The sequence below is a fragment of the Lasiodiplodia theobromae genome, assembly GCF_012971845.1.
Source record: "Lasiodiplodia theobromae strain AM2As chromosome Unknown scaffold_14, whole genome shotgun sequence".
In the NCBI taxonomy this organism is placed as follows: domain Eukaryota; kingdom Fungi; phylum Ascomycota; class Dothideomycetes; order Botryosphaeriales; family Botryosphaeriaceae; genus Lasiodiplodia; species Lasiodiplodia theobromae.
The window spans coordinates 606651-625023 of NW_023336344.1; the positions used below are offsets into that span (position 1 = coordinate 606651).

The following is an 18373-nucleotide window of genomic DNA, read 5'->3' on the forward strand; positions in this document are numbered from 1 at the left end:
GGTTGGGGAGCCTTTTGAGGCAATGGATTGAGAGATGCTGCGTGATGATGTGGTGGAGATATCTTGTGGTTGGATGAGCGAGTTGGCTCTGGGTCAACCCGCTGCCCGTGCGTTTTTGTCAATGTAGAGGTGTCTAAACCCTCTCTAACGTGTGCGCGACGATCCGGCGCGCATACAGGTACAGGTAAGGTTTTGGGGGGACGTCGAAAGAAAGACGAGCTGTTGCCACTCGCGTATCGTTCATGCAGGTGCCGCGACGCGAGAATTGGGAGTGCGTTCCTGGGGACGATCATTCCGGGCACTGCTTGGCCCGCGGAACAACTCCGCGAACCACGCGCGAAGCAACCGCGTCGTCTCTGATCATCCCTCTCGGTTGACTTTCCCGTGGCGGCGCGGCCACGATTTTTTCTATCGCTTGGAACATACACACAAGAGCTAACGGGAACAACTGCATAATCTTCGTGTAACGTGCTGGATGGCCGAGAGGTTTTTTGACCACGTGCTTGTCGGGAGATGCATTACTCCTCTGTAACCATCCTTGCTTCGGACCTGCGGGGCCTCGGACATAAGTCTCATACGGGCAGAGGAATAGGCGATTTTTGTGTCAACCGTATTCTAGGATGCATGGTGCATACGCAGCTTGACCGGTCGATGCCGGTATAACGGTCACTGTGCGCTAGCCTCTGCATGCTCTTTTTTTGACCGGTCCGTTACACGAGGTGTGCAGCAACTAGAGGCGTGTCTATCAAACTCACCGGTCGCGCTGCTGCCGTATGCATGCAATCTGTCACGCAGCCAAGTGCCGATGCGACTTGGCTGTCAGGCATTCTGTCTTGCACATGTAGCAATTGATTTCCATTACTGCGCCCAAGGAAAATGGTGCTCGGCAGTGTTCGCAAGCTAACACTACCGTAGCTGTACATCAATCTCTTCCAAGTCCTGCCGCTCCCATGCGGACTTTTCGATGTGGCCAAGAGCTTCCCGGACCGCATATTCTCCTTCCCATTTGATCCAGAGAACGTTGTAGAACTCATATAATTCGTCCTTGGGAATTTCTCCATTAGAATCTTCCACAAGTTCCTTGGAGGAAACAGGCCAGTACACGCAATAAAACGATCTGCATTGGCCTCTAGATATCGCAATGAGTTCGCATTCTTGCCCGACTAGTGCCGCTTCAGGATCACCAAGATTCACCCGAAGGCAGCCCGATTTTGATCCCCGTACATCAACCACGATTACGTCTTTTCGATCATGCTCGATGTGTGCAGCGATTTTGAATTTGGCCCTGTAGGACCGAAACTGAAGATACGGAGGCCAAGAGAGCTGAGCGGGCTCAGGCGGAAGCTCCGCCGCCGTGGGGATCGGACACTGAAATGCAATATCAGGTGCCGCCGCGGTCGTGTAATATTTTGAGCCATAGTAGTCATGGCGAGTCCATCCATCTGGAGGTAATGCTGATGCTCGAGCGCGAGCACGCCATTCATGGTGATCGTTGCGAATTCTTCTTTGATTCCCCGTATATGGATCCACTTGATACCAGTCGAACAAGGGCTCTAGCTTGCGGTCCGAGTCGGTGAAAAGCGCCCCTGCATATTTTTTGAGATGCTGGTACGTGCCCAGTTCCAAGGTAAGGTGGTAGGAAATATGACCTGTCCATCCCAACCATGACCAAGACGGTACAGCATAGTCGCTGATGGTTCGATACTCTTCCCCTCTTCTCCAGGACGAGTCAGAGTCTAGTTGCCAAAGCATTGCTAGGTCAAAGAAGAATTCCGGTAAACCGTAGATAAACCCCCCGGGGAATGATTTCTCCAGGGACTTCTCGATTCCCGCGAAAGCTGCCTGGATGTCCTCCGAAAACGTCAAGTTTCTTGTGTTGTATTCCTTGACTGCAATACTCCACTCAGACAAATTTGGCCACGACTCAATGTGGAGGGTCATGTAATTTTCCCGATCCGTCGATCTTTGATCCCATTCTCCGGAGTAATCTTCCTGCCAGGCGGACTGTTGGCACTGCCAAAATACGGTGTTTTGGTGGAAGACGATATATCTTCGGGCAAGAAACATCTCTTGGAAGGTCCATCCTCTTGTAGCATGGTGTGACTGTTTCAATTTTCTTTTGAAAATTGATGGGAATGAATAGTGACCGAAGTTCAAGGATCGCTGAAGAAGATGGCGTGGGCGTGACCCTAATTCAACCCCAGGAAGCCCCCAATTTGCGTCTGTTCCGTCGGCTGCAATGATTGTACAGTACGCATTCATGAAGATGGTGTCCATGTTCAGTACATGGAGAAGCTTGTTCTTTTCGTCGTCCTGCACGATGCATAGGCGATCAACCCAAAGATAACGTTCCCCCAACCGTTGCAATAACCGTAATGCATCTCGAATAGTTTCTGAAAGTTTTACCAGTGGCGAGTCAACCGTGATGCTTCCATTTTTGCAGAGCATGTCGATATTGTCCATCCGGGCTTCTGTCACCGCAGCAAGTTGGCCCCAGACATAGGAGAGCGCAAAATATCTTGTGGTGCTTGGTAGCTTGACCAAGCAACCCTGCTCGACATCGACCAAATGTAAGTTTTTCAAAGCAGAGTCTTCATTCTGCGAATGCGTCCCCTGACATTCACGGCCATGTGTTTGGTCGCAGTCATTCAGCCATTGCTGAATTTTGGAAATGTCAATCCATGCGCTGTCTGTTGTACAATTAACTTTTATCACACGATATATAGTAGACAACCGTAAAATTTTGGAGGTGTGCCCTAACCTACAGATATGCGCTGTGGCGTAGGGCCATTATGCATGACAAACTCGCAAATAGCCTCTGAACCAGAAGGTTCTCTCTTAAGATAGAGAGCCCCTGGGCGACCATCTGTAAAAGAACGCAGCTTCAATAGATCAGTAGCTTTCTTGGATACAGGCTGGAGGAGTTCTGATATCGCCTGACAGTTTTGGCAGGTAGGTGCTCTTTGCTGGACGTCTGCGACACTTCCCAAAAACATCAAGCACCATTTTTGGCGTGTTAACATTCCGCCGATGTCTTCGCATATTTCGCAAACCATTTTTCCTCTTCGGTAACGCAGCGGGCAAAGGACGACACCCTTTGAGTTCTTCGAGGGATTTGGGAGACGTAGGCCAGAAAGTGCCCCGCACCGTCGCGTTGCAGGCAACAGCCAAGTCCTGCAAGTAAGCGGAATGGGCCCCTGCAAGGATTACTTAAGCTATCAAGGTGTTATCGCTACACTTCTATATTACCATGGGCATGTCGATATAAACTTCTCCAAAAGATCTGAACGAACATAAACCGTGCAGAATCATAGTGCCTCTGGACAATAGTTTGTAATATTTTGAGCCATTGAATCGATGCTGATCTCAATCTCAATACCCCACTAGTAACACGCTCGTAGCAGACACGGCCGTTACAGCAGAAGTGGGCTTTGCTTCCTTTGAAAGCAGAATCGCTGATGATGCCAAAGCTTTCGTTTCAGTCTAGCTGCCCGAAGATACCTTGAGTTGCAATTGAACCCCTCATCTCATCTCGTCCTTTTTAGAAACCGCCGACTGCCCGTTAGGCGGCAAAAGGCTGTGGGACAATATCGCAAACCTTAGAGACGATTTGAACTAGCCAGCAGCCTACCAAATACTCCTAGACTAACAAACCTTCCCTCGGAACCCACGCTCACTCACTCTCCACCGCCGCCGGCAGACTCCGCCTCCTCCGATCAATCGCCCTCTGCACATCCTCAATCTCTTCCTCAATCTCAACATGCACGCGCAGCTCTTTTTCCTGAAGCGTGTTGTACACGCTCCGCAGCTCCTTAAAGTCCAAGTCGTCGACGAGGTGGGCGAAGGCGAGCATAAGGTAGGCCTTCGAGTAAGGCAGGTGCAGCAGGCCGCGGAAGAAGACGCGCTTAGCGGCGGCGCGGTCGGCGGTCGAGACGAGGTACAGGACGTACGAGGACCACAGGGCAGAACTCTTCTTACCGCTGGGGATAGCACAGGTGTGTCAGTTACAATGCTTCGGGTGGTGGTGGGAAGGGGGAAAAATGGGAACGTTACCTCTCACTATCAATCGCCTTCTCGAAAGCCGCGCGCACGGCGTGCGTCGTGCCGCCGAGATTCTCGCCGCGCTTGAGCTCGGAGTAGATGGCGAAGAGCCAGCCGACGATCGACTGCTCGTTCTGCTGCAGCACGACGTCGTGCATGATGGCGCGCACGCGGTCGTCGACGCGGAAGCGGGCTTCGTTGGCGGCGTACATGGCCAGGAACTTGGTGTTGTTGGGGAAGAGCGTGATGCTCTCGTGCACCACCGAGCGCGTGATGACGGGCTTGAAGAGCTTGACGCGCTTGGAGTGGTACGAGAGCAGCTGACACTGGAGTTGGTGGGCGATCTCGTTGGCGGCGGAGTGCAGGTGACCGCGAGCCTGTAGGAGGGACGACATTTCGAGGAATGTGCTCAGAGCTGCTTCGATGTTGCTTCCTTCTTGGATGTAGGTGAAGAGAGCGAGGCATTCTGCATAGTATACTGCTAGCACGGTATCGCCAACGGATATGCTGTGATCACGTCCCTCGACGAGAGTGTTGCGGACCTTGAGCACTGTAGCAGGATGGAACTTGTCATCGTCGTCATCGGTAGAACGCGCTTTTGGTTCCGGTTTGGCGTCGCCAATTGAGGAAAGACGGTGCCTTGCGGACCTCAGATCGTCGGTTCGGAGAGCCTCCCATATCCAAGATCGCCATAGTAGGATTATGTGCTTGCGGGCCTCAGCGGGTAGCTGATTGCTCATACCTATTGCCATGGAAAACACGCGGTTGGCTGCTTCCGATTTTCCGGACCGGCTCTCAATCAGGGCGTATGCGTTGTAAAGACGTAGACTTGATGATTGCTTCTTCAAAAGCGCCTTCGCAGCCTTTGCGGCGCCAGTCGGGTTGCAATGCCATTCGAAAGCGAGGTAGTACTCAGCAATGGAGTCGTCTGAGATTGAGCCCGCCAAGGTCTTGAGGGATCTACTCAACCACTCCAGTTGTTCTTGATTGCGTGTTCCGGAAAAGAAGCCCTTGGAAAAGAGGTCATCGGTTGTTACCTGGAAACATTCTGCTGGCGGGTTCCAGTTGTCGAGCTCATAGTGAGAGTCAACTTCAGGCTCAGCTGAGGTTGTTAGAAGGAGGTGCTTGGATACGGTAGCGTTGAGCTTCTCGCTCCGCAAGAAAGGGTCAAGCCACCATGAACGAGTCTGCAAATCGGACGGTAATGGCGGAAGACCCCAGAAGCAGAGATAGGCTTCTACGAGCAGGGTTGGCGGTAATTTCTCTACCAGGAGTTGGAGCTCGTTCTTGATATCCGAGTACAGAACAACATGGAAAGGATCGTCTTCTCCAAACTCATCTGTAGTCCGTCCTGGCCATTGTAAGACATTCATTCGGTGAGTCTCCTTCTGAGAAAAGGATTCGAACAGGCGTCGCAGAGAGATGTCAACCTCTTCATCTTGGATAGTGGATTCAGGCGGGTCTGGGAAGACCCCATCTTGTCTGGCATTCGCCCAGCCGACGGCGCCGGTCTCGCCGAAGCGGGGGCATTCGCTCTCCCAAAACTCTTCAAAATCTTGCAAGATTGATGACTTGGGCGTGTCCTCCCCGAAGGTAGGTGGTCTGAACAGCTGAAGCTCTAGCAATGCTTGCCAGAGCGCAATTGCCCTCTCGTGATAGCCGGCATGTTTCATCAGCGATGTAAGCCGGAGGAATACATAGACACGCAGGTGCTGGGCTTCTCTTGTGGTAGACTTTGAGATGATCTTCAAGCATTCCAAGAACTTTGACCTACAGTCCTCAAAATGAAACTCCGCAAGATTGGTCTGTAGAGCGTCGAGATATTTCATCCATAAAGTCGTACTTTCGCGGTTCTCTGAAAGCACTTCCTTCCATCGGTTGAAATGTTCTTCTCTCTGGTGAATCTTGGAACTTTCGTCCATAAGAGCAGCAACCAGGCGCTCGGACTTCAGAACCTTCAAAGCTCTCTGGTAGATATCAAAACGGAGAGACGCGAGGGCATGAAGCTCCGATGACTTTAGCTGACGATGAGTATCAGAAGACCCTATACGGATCATCGACTCCTGGTGTTCGACCAGATCCAGCCAGGTTTGGAGATCGTTGGGTTCGTCTTGGACTCTTCTGGTCAGCAATGCATTCCGCTGCTTTGTTTCGGAAAAGAAATCTGCATGTGAGCCGGCATCCACATCATCACTAGCATACTCTAAATCAGAGTCTTCGGGCTGATTGGGAGGCTTGGCTTTGCCTTCAATTGATCTGTAGTCAATCTTCTCGGCCTCTGGCTCAGGCGATTCTGAGCCGCGCTTCCTCTTCAAGCTGCGTACAGGAATGAAATCCTGGTTCTGATCGAGTTCACCGGTAGTATCGGAATGAGTGGGCTTGACAAGGCGCAGAATTGGTGCCTCTTTGCCAAAGACCCTTTTGGACAGCAATTGGCGCTCAGATCCACCATGACGTCGGCGCATGTCAATGATAATGGTGCGGTCATCCGAAGAAAACCTGTCAATCCTCGCATAGGATGGTAATCCTAGCACAGAGCCGTATCCTGCTCTGTAGTAAGGCGGCACACTGTATTGGTGTAGTCTGCCATACTGGAGATTGGCCAAGTCGCCTTTGCGGTCGATAACGTATATGACATCGTCGCCTACTGCTTGTTTCTGAGCCGGTCGTTCTGCAACAGCACGGTCGTCGCGTCTCTCTTCGCGCCTAGTATCGCTCTCATGCTTGTGTTTGTGGCGGCGCTCGTCACGCTTCTCGCGTTCGCGATGCTCGCGATGCTCACGGTGATCTCGGTCTCGGTCGCGGTGGCGGCGGTCACGGTCGTCACGGTGACTGCGACTGTGGCGATCACGATGGCTCTTGTGATCGCGCTCGCGATCTTCGTGGTGGTCTCGTCGACGGCGGTGTTTCTCGTCGTCGTGATTGGGGCTGGGTTCCTTGGGTGGCGCGGGTGGCGGAGGCTTTGGTTTGAAGCTCGAGAATTTGGGCACAGCAGGTTTTTCGGCCTGATCCATGGTTAATCGGCGACGTTGAGACGGGTCAGCGGGGCATACGAACCTGGGGAGGGTCCATGTTGCGGGCGGGCGACAGCTGTTAGATCAGCGGCGGGCGTCGGCGATTCGGGCCGGAGCGGCAGAAAAAGTTGGGGCGGTGAGGGCATTTTCAGTTCTGAGAGCGCGCGCATCGCATCCACTCTGCTGCGCGACACTCTCAGAATCGACTTGCGCTGCGCCCGTCTCCCGCCTCTCTTTTCCATGGACGCAGCGCTGCGCTACACCGCCATCAATCTCTCGCCAATATGACGTCCGCCCTCCAGCAGCAGCTCGCCCAGATCGCGGCAACGAGCACCCACCAGCTCGACCTGAAAGCTCAGAAGGCTTCTCACGGCAAGTCGCTGCTGTTCGAGCCCAGGATTGCCGCCTCGCAGGACTTCAATACCATCTACCAGATATGCCACGAAGGCTACCAGGACCTATGCATGCTGGATCCTCGCTTCGCCGCCTTCGCGCAAAACCTGTTCAGCGAACAGAGCAAGACCGAGGACAGGACCCAGATGACCAAGAAGGAGAACGAGGAGCTGGATGTTGTGTTGGAGAGCTTTCTCGGCTTGGTCGGCGCCAGAATACTGCTGAAGCCTGCAGTGAAAGCTGTCGAATGGCTCGTTCGCCGCTTCCGGTATGCTTGACTTCGCCAATCAATCTCCAATTAACTCATACTGACATGTCTTGGCGCCGCAGTATTCATGAATACAACACAGAATTCACCATCTTGACTTTCCTCCCGTACCACAGCACTCCCGTCTTCTTGAGCCTGCTATCCATTCTGCCCAAGAAGTTTTCGCCCACCTATCGATTCCTCTTTCCCTACATTACTTCGCTCGCAAGTCCGCCGCGTCAAACGATCGTGTACACAGCCACCCACACCCCGGCTTTCTTGTCGGCCCTGAATTCCTACGTCCTGAAGGTTACCAAGGCACACCAGCAATCGCCAGCTCTGATCTCCTTCTGGGCTAGTGTGGCAACCCAGGCTGTTCACGGCATGCTGGATGAGGCTAAGGCTGGCAGAGGAAATGTCCAGCGCCAGCGTGAGGAAGATGTTATTTTGCGCATTCTTCCCGTGCTCAACGAGGCATTGACCCTGAAGAATGCGCCCGAATTGAAGGTCGGCTGCTACATGATCATGACGGTCATGGCAACCAAGGCATCATTTGAAGACAAGCTTCTGAACGGAATGATGGAAGCAGTCACTTCCAGTTGGTCTGTAGAGACATTGAGTGATGCCCTGACCTCACTCGCAGTTTTGGCCCAGGAGAGACGGAGCGCAAAACTACCCAAACCGGTCTTGAGGAGTCTCCTCAAATTGGATCAGCTGGCCGCCAGGATTTCGGACCTCTCCCAGCGGTGTCGCGTTGACAGGTTGGCTTTTGGCTGTGTCCTGGGTATACTAGAGAAATACGGAAAGTCGGCATCTTCGGACAGCTCCGCATGGCTGGATGTGGTGGAGAAGACCCTGCACGCTCAGATCTACGATGATCTGCAGACCGGCGTAATAATCAAGTCGCTCCTAGTCACCGTTCAGAGGATCGACTTGGCTACCGATGTTACTTCTGAGCAGCGGAATCTCCTAGCCGATTTGATCATCCGCCTGAACCAGTCGCCCGACATCGGACAGACCATTGCAAAGGTTATTGACGGAGAGGGCATGGACGTTGAGAAGTTGGAGATGCAGCTCAAGACCGTCCTGCGGCCAGCTCTGGAACCCAAGAAGGATGAAGATGACGACGTCGACATGGAGGATTCCCAACCTGCCTTGGCAGATGCTATTGAGGACATTCTGTCTACGCTGCCTTCTGAGACAACGGAGGAATCATTCTTGGTCTCCCATGATTCGGCAACTTTCGAGGCTCTCTCAAAAGCATTTGTGCGATGCGTATCTTCTCAGGACTCTCTCGAGAAATTCTCGCAGGTTCCTCTCTTCTCTGGGAACGACTCTCGCTACCTAACTTTCCTTGCTCGGTTCTGGTGTGGATCGTACCCAGCCCTAGCAAGGAGCACTGCAGTGAGGCTGGCGACGCAATGGTTTGGCGCGCTTCAAGATACGAAGTCCGACTTCCAGGCTCTCATCCCTTACGTTGTAAGCGGTCTCGCAGACAACTCCCCTGGTGTCCGTAAAGCTGCTGCAGAATGCGCTGCGGCTCTCGCCGGAAAATTCCCTGCGAAGAAGGGCACCAAGGCTGCCGTTTGGGGCCGCGAGACGATTTACGGAAGCTCGTCCAAGTCTATCAAGTGGCTTTCTACCGATGATGCTGCTAAAGTGCTGACTGCCGCAGTCCTGCCAACCTTGGAAGAGTGCGCTCTGGATGCGAACCATATCAAGCAAGTCTTCCAGACCGCGATGGACGACAGCGCCCACAAGCATGCAGGAGCATCGGCACACGGCCCTGAATTCAAGTCTGCTCTCAGAACCTCTCTTTGCGGCTTCCTGAGCAGCCACGCTGTGAACACGCCCCTCCTTGGAATCAGGTTGCGTTTGTTCTCGTTCTTTGACCAAGTTGGCAAGAGCGGGTCGAGCTCTCGTGTCCAGATTATGCTTCCTGCGGTGGAGAAGTGGCTCTCCCTCTCCAAGGCTGAAGCCACTGCTATCTGCAGCATTGAGTCGCTCGATCTGGTCGAAGTTGACCGACTTCACCTTCGTGCAATTGGATCTCGCGATGCAGAGGGTCTGCACTTGTTGCAGAGAATCATCGAAGGCAAGTTTGGAACGGATCGAGCCAACATCCAGCAGGCCGCTTTCGAGCGCCTGCGTGCAATCTGGTCCTCATTGAAGGGAAGCATGAAGCGGGAGGCAGCCCAATTCTTGCTTGGTCTTGCTCTCGACTCGTCTGATGACGCACTTGTCAAGACCAGACGGGACAATGCTCTCGAGACTTTGAGGACGGTTGAACTTCCTACGGACGTTCTCGTTGCATTCCTCGATGACATTCCGAATGCCGTGCAGCTCCCAGAGAACCCGCCCGCAGCGAAGCGTAGGAGAACCAGCAAGGCTGAAATGGCCCGTTTCGACCCCAGGGATACCGAGGAGACTACCAAGGCCCTTGAGAAACTTACTTTGGTCCTTGAACTTGTCGAAGGTTCGTCTCCAGAAAACCACCCGGCTCTGCTGCGCGGTTTGTTCCATATTCTTGGCGAGCTTCAGCAGTACAAGGTCCAGACGAGCTCCAGCCTGGTCTACCTCCAGAGCCTCATTATCAGTTCCCTCCTGGCCATTGTCGACAGAATGAAGGCTACCGGCGCAGAGATCGACCAGTCCACTATCCGTGCGGATCTCCTCGTCGAATGCGTTCGTCACACGTCCAACCCGCAAGTCCAGAATGCAGCACTTCTGCTCATCTCAAGCCTGGCTACATGCGTTCCGGATGTTGTGCTTCACAGCGTCATGCCAATTTTCACCTTCATGGGCTCTTCGATCCTCCGCCAGACGGACGACTACTCGGCACATGTTGTCGACCAAACAGTCTCCCGCGTGGTGCCGCCCCTTGCGGCATCTCTGCGCAAGAGGAAGAGGGATCTGGTTCTCGGTGCTGCTGACCTTCTGCTCAGCTTCACGGCGGCGTATGAGCACATCCCTCTGCATCGTCGCCTCGGTCTTTTCGGACAGCTGACTAAGAAACTCGGCCCTGACGACTCTCTCTTTGCCATTCTCGCCATGCTTCTTGAAAAGTACCCCGAGGATGCGGCAGTTCGCCGTTTCGCTACTGAGCTGATGAGGATGTTTGATCCTGTCACCAACTTGAAGGCTTCTACGAGGTATCTTGAGCTTGTTCAGGATGCACTGAAGCCTAAGCGCACCATGTCTGAAGTCCTCTTCTCTTTGAGTGAGAAGGACGCGGACCAGATTCAGGAAACCGCTGTCACTCTTCTCGAGGCTCTTTCGTCGCTACTCCAGGACGGTCACCTCCACAGCAGGGTTCTGAGAGTGCTGAGGGAGGATAGTGAGGATGCTGCCGCACTCCGCACCGTCTTTACCCAGCTCCTTGAGAAGACGATTCAAATGTCTCAGCAGTACAAGCAGCAGGAGGATCTCAGGGCCGCTTGTGGCCAGATACTCTCCAGCCTCCTTCGTCTGCTGCCTACCGCCGAGCTTGTCAAGTCTACTGACACTCTCCTCGGCCATGCAAGCGACGATGTCCGCCGTACGGCCCTTCGCGCTGTTGAGGCTCAGGCCATCAATGTCAAGCAAGGCGATGCTCCGGCTAGGATTGCCCTGCTTGAGTTCTTGCCTCGCATCACTTCCGTCATCCAGAACTCTGAAGATATCAGCCTCAAACACACGGCCGTCGCTTGCATCGACCAGATTTCGGAGAAGTTTGGTAAGAAGGACACTGCAGCCGTCGCAACAGCGGCCGAAGTCGTTGCTGGCGACCGGGCCCTTGGTGCTTCCGAAGATCGTCTGCGCGTCATGTCCCTTCTTTGCCTTGCATCCACTGTGGAAATTCTGCAGGATGACTTCATTCCTCTCATCCCGAAGGTTCTCCCCAAGGCTTTCGCATACCTCGAGGAAAGCATCAATGCGGGTGCCAAGGGAGACAGCCTGCACAATGCCGTCTACTCGCTCCTGTCTTCCATCATCGAGCGCATTCCCTACATCTTCTCGGGCTCTTACCTCGATTCGGCACTGCAACTCTCGCACAAGTCCGCCGCTGCCGAGCTCAGCGACGAGGCCGACGAGAACCGCAAGCAGTTCTGCCACCTGGCTGCCAGGCAGATCGACGCGAAGGACTGCTTCACCGCGCTCGACCGCAACTGGGACAGCGCAGTCAATGCTGGCTTCCCTGCGCCGAAGGAGCACCTTTCCATGCTGCACACGGCTCTCGAGACGCGCCCCAAGTCCGTCGTCGGCAAGAGCGCGCAGACGCTGTTCAGCTTCTTCCTCAAGGCGTTCGACCTCCGCCGCACCCAGCTGCAGAGCACTTCGGACGATGCGGAGGAGAGCGAGACGCTTAGCGAGATCAACGAGCTGGAAGAGCAGATCAACGCCGTCGCCCTGACCATGGTCATGAAGCTGAACGACGCTTCCTTCCGCCCCTTCTTCGTGCGCCTGGTCGAGTGGGCAGCGTCGGCCCTGCCGAAGAAGGAGGCCCGCGGCCGCACGCTGCGCGCCACCAGCCTGTTCGTCTTCCTCGGCGCCTTCTTCGACAAGCTGCGCAGCATCGTCACCAGCTACTCCAGCTACGTGCTTGAGCTGGCTGCTGAGGTTTTGGGCCGTGAGGAGGTCAAGGGCGCCGAGGATGCCGCGCTGCTGCGGGCGGTGTTGGGCGCGTTGACGAAGAGCTTTGAGAATGATGAGGATGGTAAGTCTTACCCTTTACACACACATCCAAAAAGGCAATATACTAATGCTCATCCCTTAGACTTCTGGACCGCCCCCTCCCACTTCACCACCATCTCGACGCCCTTGCTCACCCAGCTCTCGACTTCCGCTTCCTCCCCTCTCCTCCACTCGCACGCCATCCCCGCCCTCACCGCCCTCGCCGCCGCCGCCTCGCACGCCGCAGACCACCACAAGGCCCTCAACACGCGCATCCTGCAGCTCATGCGCGCCGACCAAGCGCCGACGCGTCTGGCTGCCGTGCGCGCGCAGCAGGCGCTGACGGACGCGCTCGGCGAGGAGTGGTTGGCCCTCCTGCCGGAGATGCTGCCGTTTATTAGTGAACTGCAGGAGGATGATGATGAGGAGGTTGAGCGGGAGACGCTGAGGTGGATTAGAAGGATTGAGGAGATTTTGGGGGAGAGTTTGGAGGGGATGTTGCAGTAGATGGGGGATGAGGGGGGATGAGGGGAGAAGGGAGAGGGGGTAATTGGTTTGGGGGAAGACAGGGTGGTGGTTTTTTGAGACGTTACGTTTCGTTATGTAGGAGGTATAGAGAAAAGAGAGCGAGGGAGGGAGGGAAAAGTTTGTGAGCGTTTTTTTTTTTTTTTTGAGATGGGCGCTTGGGTGGTGTGTAAAATGGGACTTGAGACTTTTCTGTTTTCCTCTCCGTATGTGCTTATCGTTACGGTTGTACAAAAATAAGCTGCATGTCGCACCGCACCTCAGCTGAGGGGTTAGGCTGATCACAGCTAGACTGAAAGCGGGGTTGACTTCTGCCTCAAGCTGAATACTTAAGCTAGGCTTGGGCCCTCCTCAAGAGTATCGTAATCGGGGACCTGGACTATATCTGCGTTTTTTTGGTACACCTTCGGTAAGTGGTCGTCGCGTTTGTATCTGCTATTCTTAAGTACCGGGCTTCTTGGTTCTAATAGTTTTCAAGCCTTGTTTTCTTTGCATGCCATGGAATCGCCAAGTAGAGACTGTCCCAACGACAGTGCAACCCGCCAAATTGACCTCCATACATGCGAGTTCTGCGAGAAGATCTACGTCCTCAATGGGTACTTTTCAAGAGACGAGATAAACGTCATGTTCCACGACCGCTGCCCTACTTGCATGCCTCCAGACCCATCACTCTGCCGTCGATGCCAGCATATGAGACTTCGGCATCTCCTTTTTTGCGAGCAACACAGAGCAAACAAATTCACGAAGATCCCAATGGACCACTTGAGGGTGTCTGAAGTAGATGATGCTCCTCCCGATTGCATTCTTTGTTCATTCGTTCTGCGGGTTGCTCTGTGTTTAGGAGCATCTGTTGAACACTCTTTGATTGCAATTTTAACTGAGGATGACAAGCGCGTCCATTCAAGAGATGGTTCCAGCCGCAAGGGACAGAAACGTAAATTTCTAGTAGGAAACACCTCTGGACCCGAATATGCCTGGTCGGTTGCAGAAGATCTTGCTCCAAATTGGCACGCCCATCCCGAACATGAAAAAAGGGAGAAATTTTTGGTTTCACAGTCACAAACGATCAAAGAACTCATCAATTGGGACTACTTGAAGGAATGTGCGACGGTCTGTTATGGGGAGCACGAGGATTGTCGCCAAGAACAGTTACAGCTACCGTCTGGCTTCCGACTTATCGATGCTCAGGACAGATGTCTTGTATACGGATGGCCTGGAGTTGAGTTCATCGCCCTGAGTTATGTCTGGGGCAGGGACCTGGAGAGACGGGAGCGGATAAAAGGAGTCCTCACGAAAGACTGTGTGGAAGAACTGGAGCACAGAGACAGCCTTCAACCAGCCGAATTACCAGCCACCGTCGAAGACGCCATTCGAGCATGTATGGCGCTGGGGGAGAGATACCTGTGGGTCGATCGTTTATGCATTGTGCAGGATGATCCCGACAGCAAAATGCAACAGATCCAGGCTATGGGGAGCATTTACAAGTCTGCGAAAGTAGTTATAATAGCTGCTGAGGCAGAGAATATGCATGCAGGCATATGTGGTATCAGTAAAACCCGAAGGACCAACCAGGATCTTGCTCAATTTTCCGGGATGGAGGTCGTACAACAGTTGCCTAATATCCAGCAGAGCGTAGAAAGAACTATCTGGTCTTCCAGGGCATGGACATACCAAGAGGCGGTCTTGCCAAGACGAAAACTTTGGCTTACGGACAACCAAGTGTTCTTTGAGTGCGGCAAGGGTGTTTTGCCTGAAGGCAACTCGGGAGGGCTGGCACATGCAGAGTATCTCCCGGCCGGGATGGCTCAATTGCGCCCCTTGGTCGAAATGTCTTCCATTAAGGAGTACTTTGACCATCTCCTGAAATACACGAGGCGCTCTCTCACTTTTGATTCGGATATCATCAATGCTTTCACGGGAATAGGAAACTCTCTTTATGGAGGTGACAGTCTGATTTACGGCCTACCACACGACAATTTCGACCAGGCTCTTCTGTGGCAACCTATTGATCCAAATTCTGGAGCCCGCGAAGGTCAATCTATTGGAAATTCCGTCCTACCAAGTTGGACGTGGGCCTCGGTCAAGTGTCAGGCATCCGGTTCGGGGAATGCTGATTCGATTTTCTGTGGTACACTAGTCCAGTGGTCGGTATGCACAGAGTCTGAGGAACAACCTACACTCCTGCATATCAAAGCGAGAGGGGCACCCTCAATGTGGAGTAAAGAGGGACTCCATCATCGTGAGGGAATCTCTCCTCATCTATGCCTGGCAGTTGCCTGGATCCAAAACTGCATTCAGGGAAGCCTGCCACCGTCACTTGAGTCCTCTCGAAGCATGACCTTCGCAGAATTAGACGCATCGGCACAGTCACAATGGCCTAATTATGTTTCGTTCTGCGAGGATCAGTGTCCACTACCGATTGATGCGAACGGAGTTCCAGCAAGTGTCACTACCCAGCTAAAACCAGGAGACCTTGTCGGCCGCGTACTGACAGCACTTCTTACAATAATCACTACTTCTGGACCAAATGGCAACGAGTGCTTGCTACGCGATCACCGTGACCAAATAATTGGAATGGCACGGGTGTGCGGCCGATCATTGCCGACTGTTCCGAATACCAGGATCAAAGCCGTTGCCGTTTCGATTTCTTTATCTGTGTACAATGATCTAATCTGGTTCGCCTCGAGCTATCCCAGTCACCACGGATTGAAGTCTCAAGGTCAAAGGTTTAAAGCTGCAGCACAAACGTTGTGGCGAGACCGGGAAGAAAACTTTACAGTTTTTGATTCTGAGGGGCATGCACTTATCCCACCTCCCGTAGTCAACCTCCTGTTGGTCGAAGAACGTGGGGAATACTGCCGTCGAATAGGGCTGGGATGGGCCTATTTAACACGGTGGATGCAAGCGGAGCCGGTGTTCGAGACTGTTGTGCTGGAGTGAGGGACTGGCGCAATCTGGCTTTAGAGGAAAGAGAGATAGGGAATGTGAGCATGGATCATCTGCGTGTATTCTGTTTCCAGCGTTCACCTATTTGAGCAAAGTAATGCATAGACCCAACTTCCAGAAACCCGAGGTGAGTCTCTAAGCATAACTTTGTCAGTGTTACCCGCTTCCTTAGTTGTTTCCCGCTCTCGGAGGCTCAAAAAACATTGCCTGGGCCATCCATTTCACCCCTTTATGGCTGAAGTCTGTTGAAATTGTTAGAAAAATCTCTTCAAGATGTGAATTCGGAAGAGAGAGACGTACGCATAGCAACAAAGTCCTCTGGGCCGTCGAGATCAAGTGGCTCCTTTTGGATTTTGAAGTCCGCAATATCAAACTTCGGCGCATTCCTGAACGCCTTCAGATACAGCCAGACTCTCTGAATAGGCAGGGATGTAAGGATGTCATGCCGATTGGCTCTGACGATCTCTTTGTTGGCATCCGAGAGCCTGCAGTTGTTCATGATGACGTCCGTTTTAATACGCAAGAATAACATCCGCCCGGCCTGACTGACGTCATAAAAATAATCCTCCGGAGTTGCACCTAGGACTGTCAGCCTACAGCTTGCAGTATTTGCGATATGTCCATACCTGGGCGTAGATGTTTGTATATCTCGTAGAGATCCTGGCGCTGGCCAAGCAGTTCGAATCCAACCATGGTCGCAACCCATTGCGACATGTGCACTTCTGGCTTCGGAAGTTTAATGCATTCGTAGACGCTGCTGACTTTCGGGCCTCCGAGGAGTGAAACAGCGCGCTCAAGCTTCCGGAGGTACTTCAGCCGCGGGTCATCAGGTTGGTCGGTTACGACCTTGAATCCTTTTCTTGGGTCTTTGAGGTAATCGACAAGGATTTCTTTCGTGTAGTCATTGGATCGGAAGGCAATGGCCTTGGTTGGCCAAGCCTCTTCCAGCAAAAGTTCGTTGATGAGACCGACATGACGAGGCTCCAAGGGAAAACATTTGAAATAAAAGACATGGTCCGCCGAAGGGCCTTGATATCCATTCAATGGAACGAACTTCCCATCCACGATCTTGGAGTAGTTGTTGCCGCATTTCCCGACCGGAAGGTCCTGTAAGATCGAATCAGCTGATTCAGGTTTGATGTGAAGCTGTTTCATAGCGTTCAACAAGACCGCTCGTTCAGCTTGGTCGCCTTCGTCGATCAATGTTGGAAGTATGAAGCTTCGGAAAACGACCATGAGGTCAGGCGCGATCGGAGCGAAGTTGTGATACTCCGTGTAAACCCCAGGCTGGAGCTCACCCGAGTCCGGGTCGATGCGTGGGCTGACGGGCCCCTCGAAGATGCCGTATGCGTTTTCTGTGAGGACAAACTCCTGGCCCGCCAATTTCGGGGCACAGAACGACATGAAGCTGCCCTGGGCGTGCAGAATAAACATGAGCGCATCGTGCGTGTACGCCGTTTGCTGTATCCTTTCCGCCCATCGCATTTCTGGATCCATCTCCAGAGCCAAAATTTGTCGAATATTGTCAAACCACACATCCTTTGGTCTCTTGAACTTTCTCTTCTCCATGTATTCTCTCAAATGTTCCTTGTCGTCCGAGTTGTACGTGTCTAAAGAGTCGTGATCGTACCGTTGATGGAAACCATTGTTCCTGTATTTCATGAGAAAGAAAAACTTCCGTAGACAATCTCGCTCGCTACGACGTAAAGCCAGGATATTGGTCCGTGTAGCAAAAGTCTTCTTCGCTTTCCGAATGATGGTCGCTGCATCAGACTCCAGCTGAGCAAGACGCTTTTCCAAATCGTATCCATCACCCATATCCTTCTCTCGGTACATGTCCACGATCCCGAACTCTGACCGTAGCTGGCATGGTTCCACGTTGCCCGACTGGAGGTTGATGGAGTTTATGAAACAATCGTGCGGTTTGCCCTTCGATTTTCCACGCCGTTTGGTCGGGCCGGAAGGAGGTTGCGTCGCCGCTGCGAAGTTACGCAGAATAAATCGTGGAATGAAGTGATGGAACTGCGTTCCTTGTGCGTTTCGTTCGCGGTATCTCGAGGTTCTGGCAGCCATGATGGGCGTGAGTGTTGAAGAAAAATCGGGGCGTAATGCGAGAGATTCATGTTCTTTGAATGTGCTTCAGCCTTGTCTCTTCCCAATATGGGAGCGGGGCAGAGCACAGTATCACCCTGGCTTGATGACGTGGCAAATGCAATCAACCTTTTGAGGTAGTGCTCCCATACTCCAATAGGCTTTATAAATTCCAAGAAGAGAGAATCTATGCTTGTGGCTGTGTATGCTCGATCGTTCGATTTTTGATGTTTTGCTCATGAAAATTTTGGTTGTAGCACGATCGACCAGTCTTCGCGTATTTAGTTCCGAGCTGACCGATGCTCTTTACTTATTCCGGTGTATATGAATTATCTAAATAAGAAGTCAGTCGTTTGGCAGCATGTATACTTGGGGACTCATAAGAGCTTCATCTTGAATGGAAACTTACAAGCATTAGGACCCAGAGACTGCTTTCCTCTAAGCATTGTCAACGTCTGCCGAT

General features: G+C 52.8%; 3 protein-coding genes across 3 annotated transcripts; 1 reads left to right on the forward strand and 2 right to left on the reverse strand.

Annotated features, from left to right (window-relative positions):
- Positions 1 to 3673: 3673 nt before the first annotated feature.
- LTHEOB_5229 (uncharacterized protein) lies at positions 3674 to 7113 on the reverse strand (the record flags this gene model as incomplete). Its single annotated transcript, XM_035514351.1, has 9 exons — positions 3674 to 3980; positions 4054 to 5228; positions 5310 to 5758; positions 5816 to 5846; positions 5907 to 6062; positions 6117 to 6162; positions 6244 to 6688; positions 6824 to 7046; positions 7099 to 7113. The coding sequence occupies 9 exons, from the start codon at positions 7111 to 7113 to the stop codon at positions 3674 to 3676; spliced, it is 2847 nt and encodes a 948-aa protein (XP_035374097.1).
- A 226-nt stretch (positions 7114 to 7339) lies between these two features.
- LTHEOB_5230 (Ssu processome component) lies at positions 7340 to 12855 on the forward strand (the record flags this gene model as incomplete). The annotated part of the gene is made up of 16 exons (XM_035514353.1): positions 7340 to 7716; positions 7779 to 8293; positions 8339 to 8961; positions 9007 to 9099; positions 9157 to 9174; positions 9262 to 9389; positions 9447 to 9568; positions 9758 to 10032; positions 10084 to 10357; positions 10418 to 11007; positions 11071 to 11102; positions 11154 to 11312; positions 11361 to 11410; positions 11486 to 11496; positions 11542 to 12391; positions 12452 to 12855. The coding sequence occupies 16 exons, from the start codon at positions 7340 to 7342 to the stop codon at positions 12853 to 12855; spliced, it is 4521 nt and encodes a 1506-aa protein (XP_035374098.1).
- Positions 12856 to 15987: 3132 nt separating this feature from the next.
- LTHEOB_5231 (uncharacterized protein) lies at positions 15988 to 17892 on the reverse strand (the record flags this gene model as incomplete). The annotated part of the gene is made up of 5 exons (XM_035514354.1): positions 15988 to 16061; positions 16120 to 16398; positions 16446 to 16926; positions 16990 to 17470; positions 17678 to 17892. 5 exons carry the CDS (start codon positions 17890 to 17892, stop codon positions 15988 to 15990), a joined length of 1530 nt encoding a protein of 509 aa, XP_035374099.1.
- Positions 17893 to 18373: the final 481 nt, after the last annotated feature.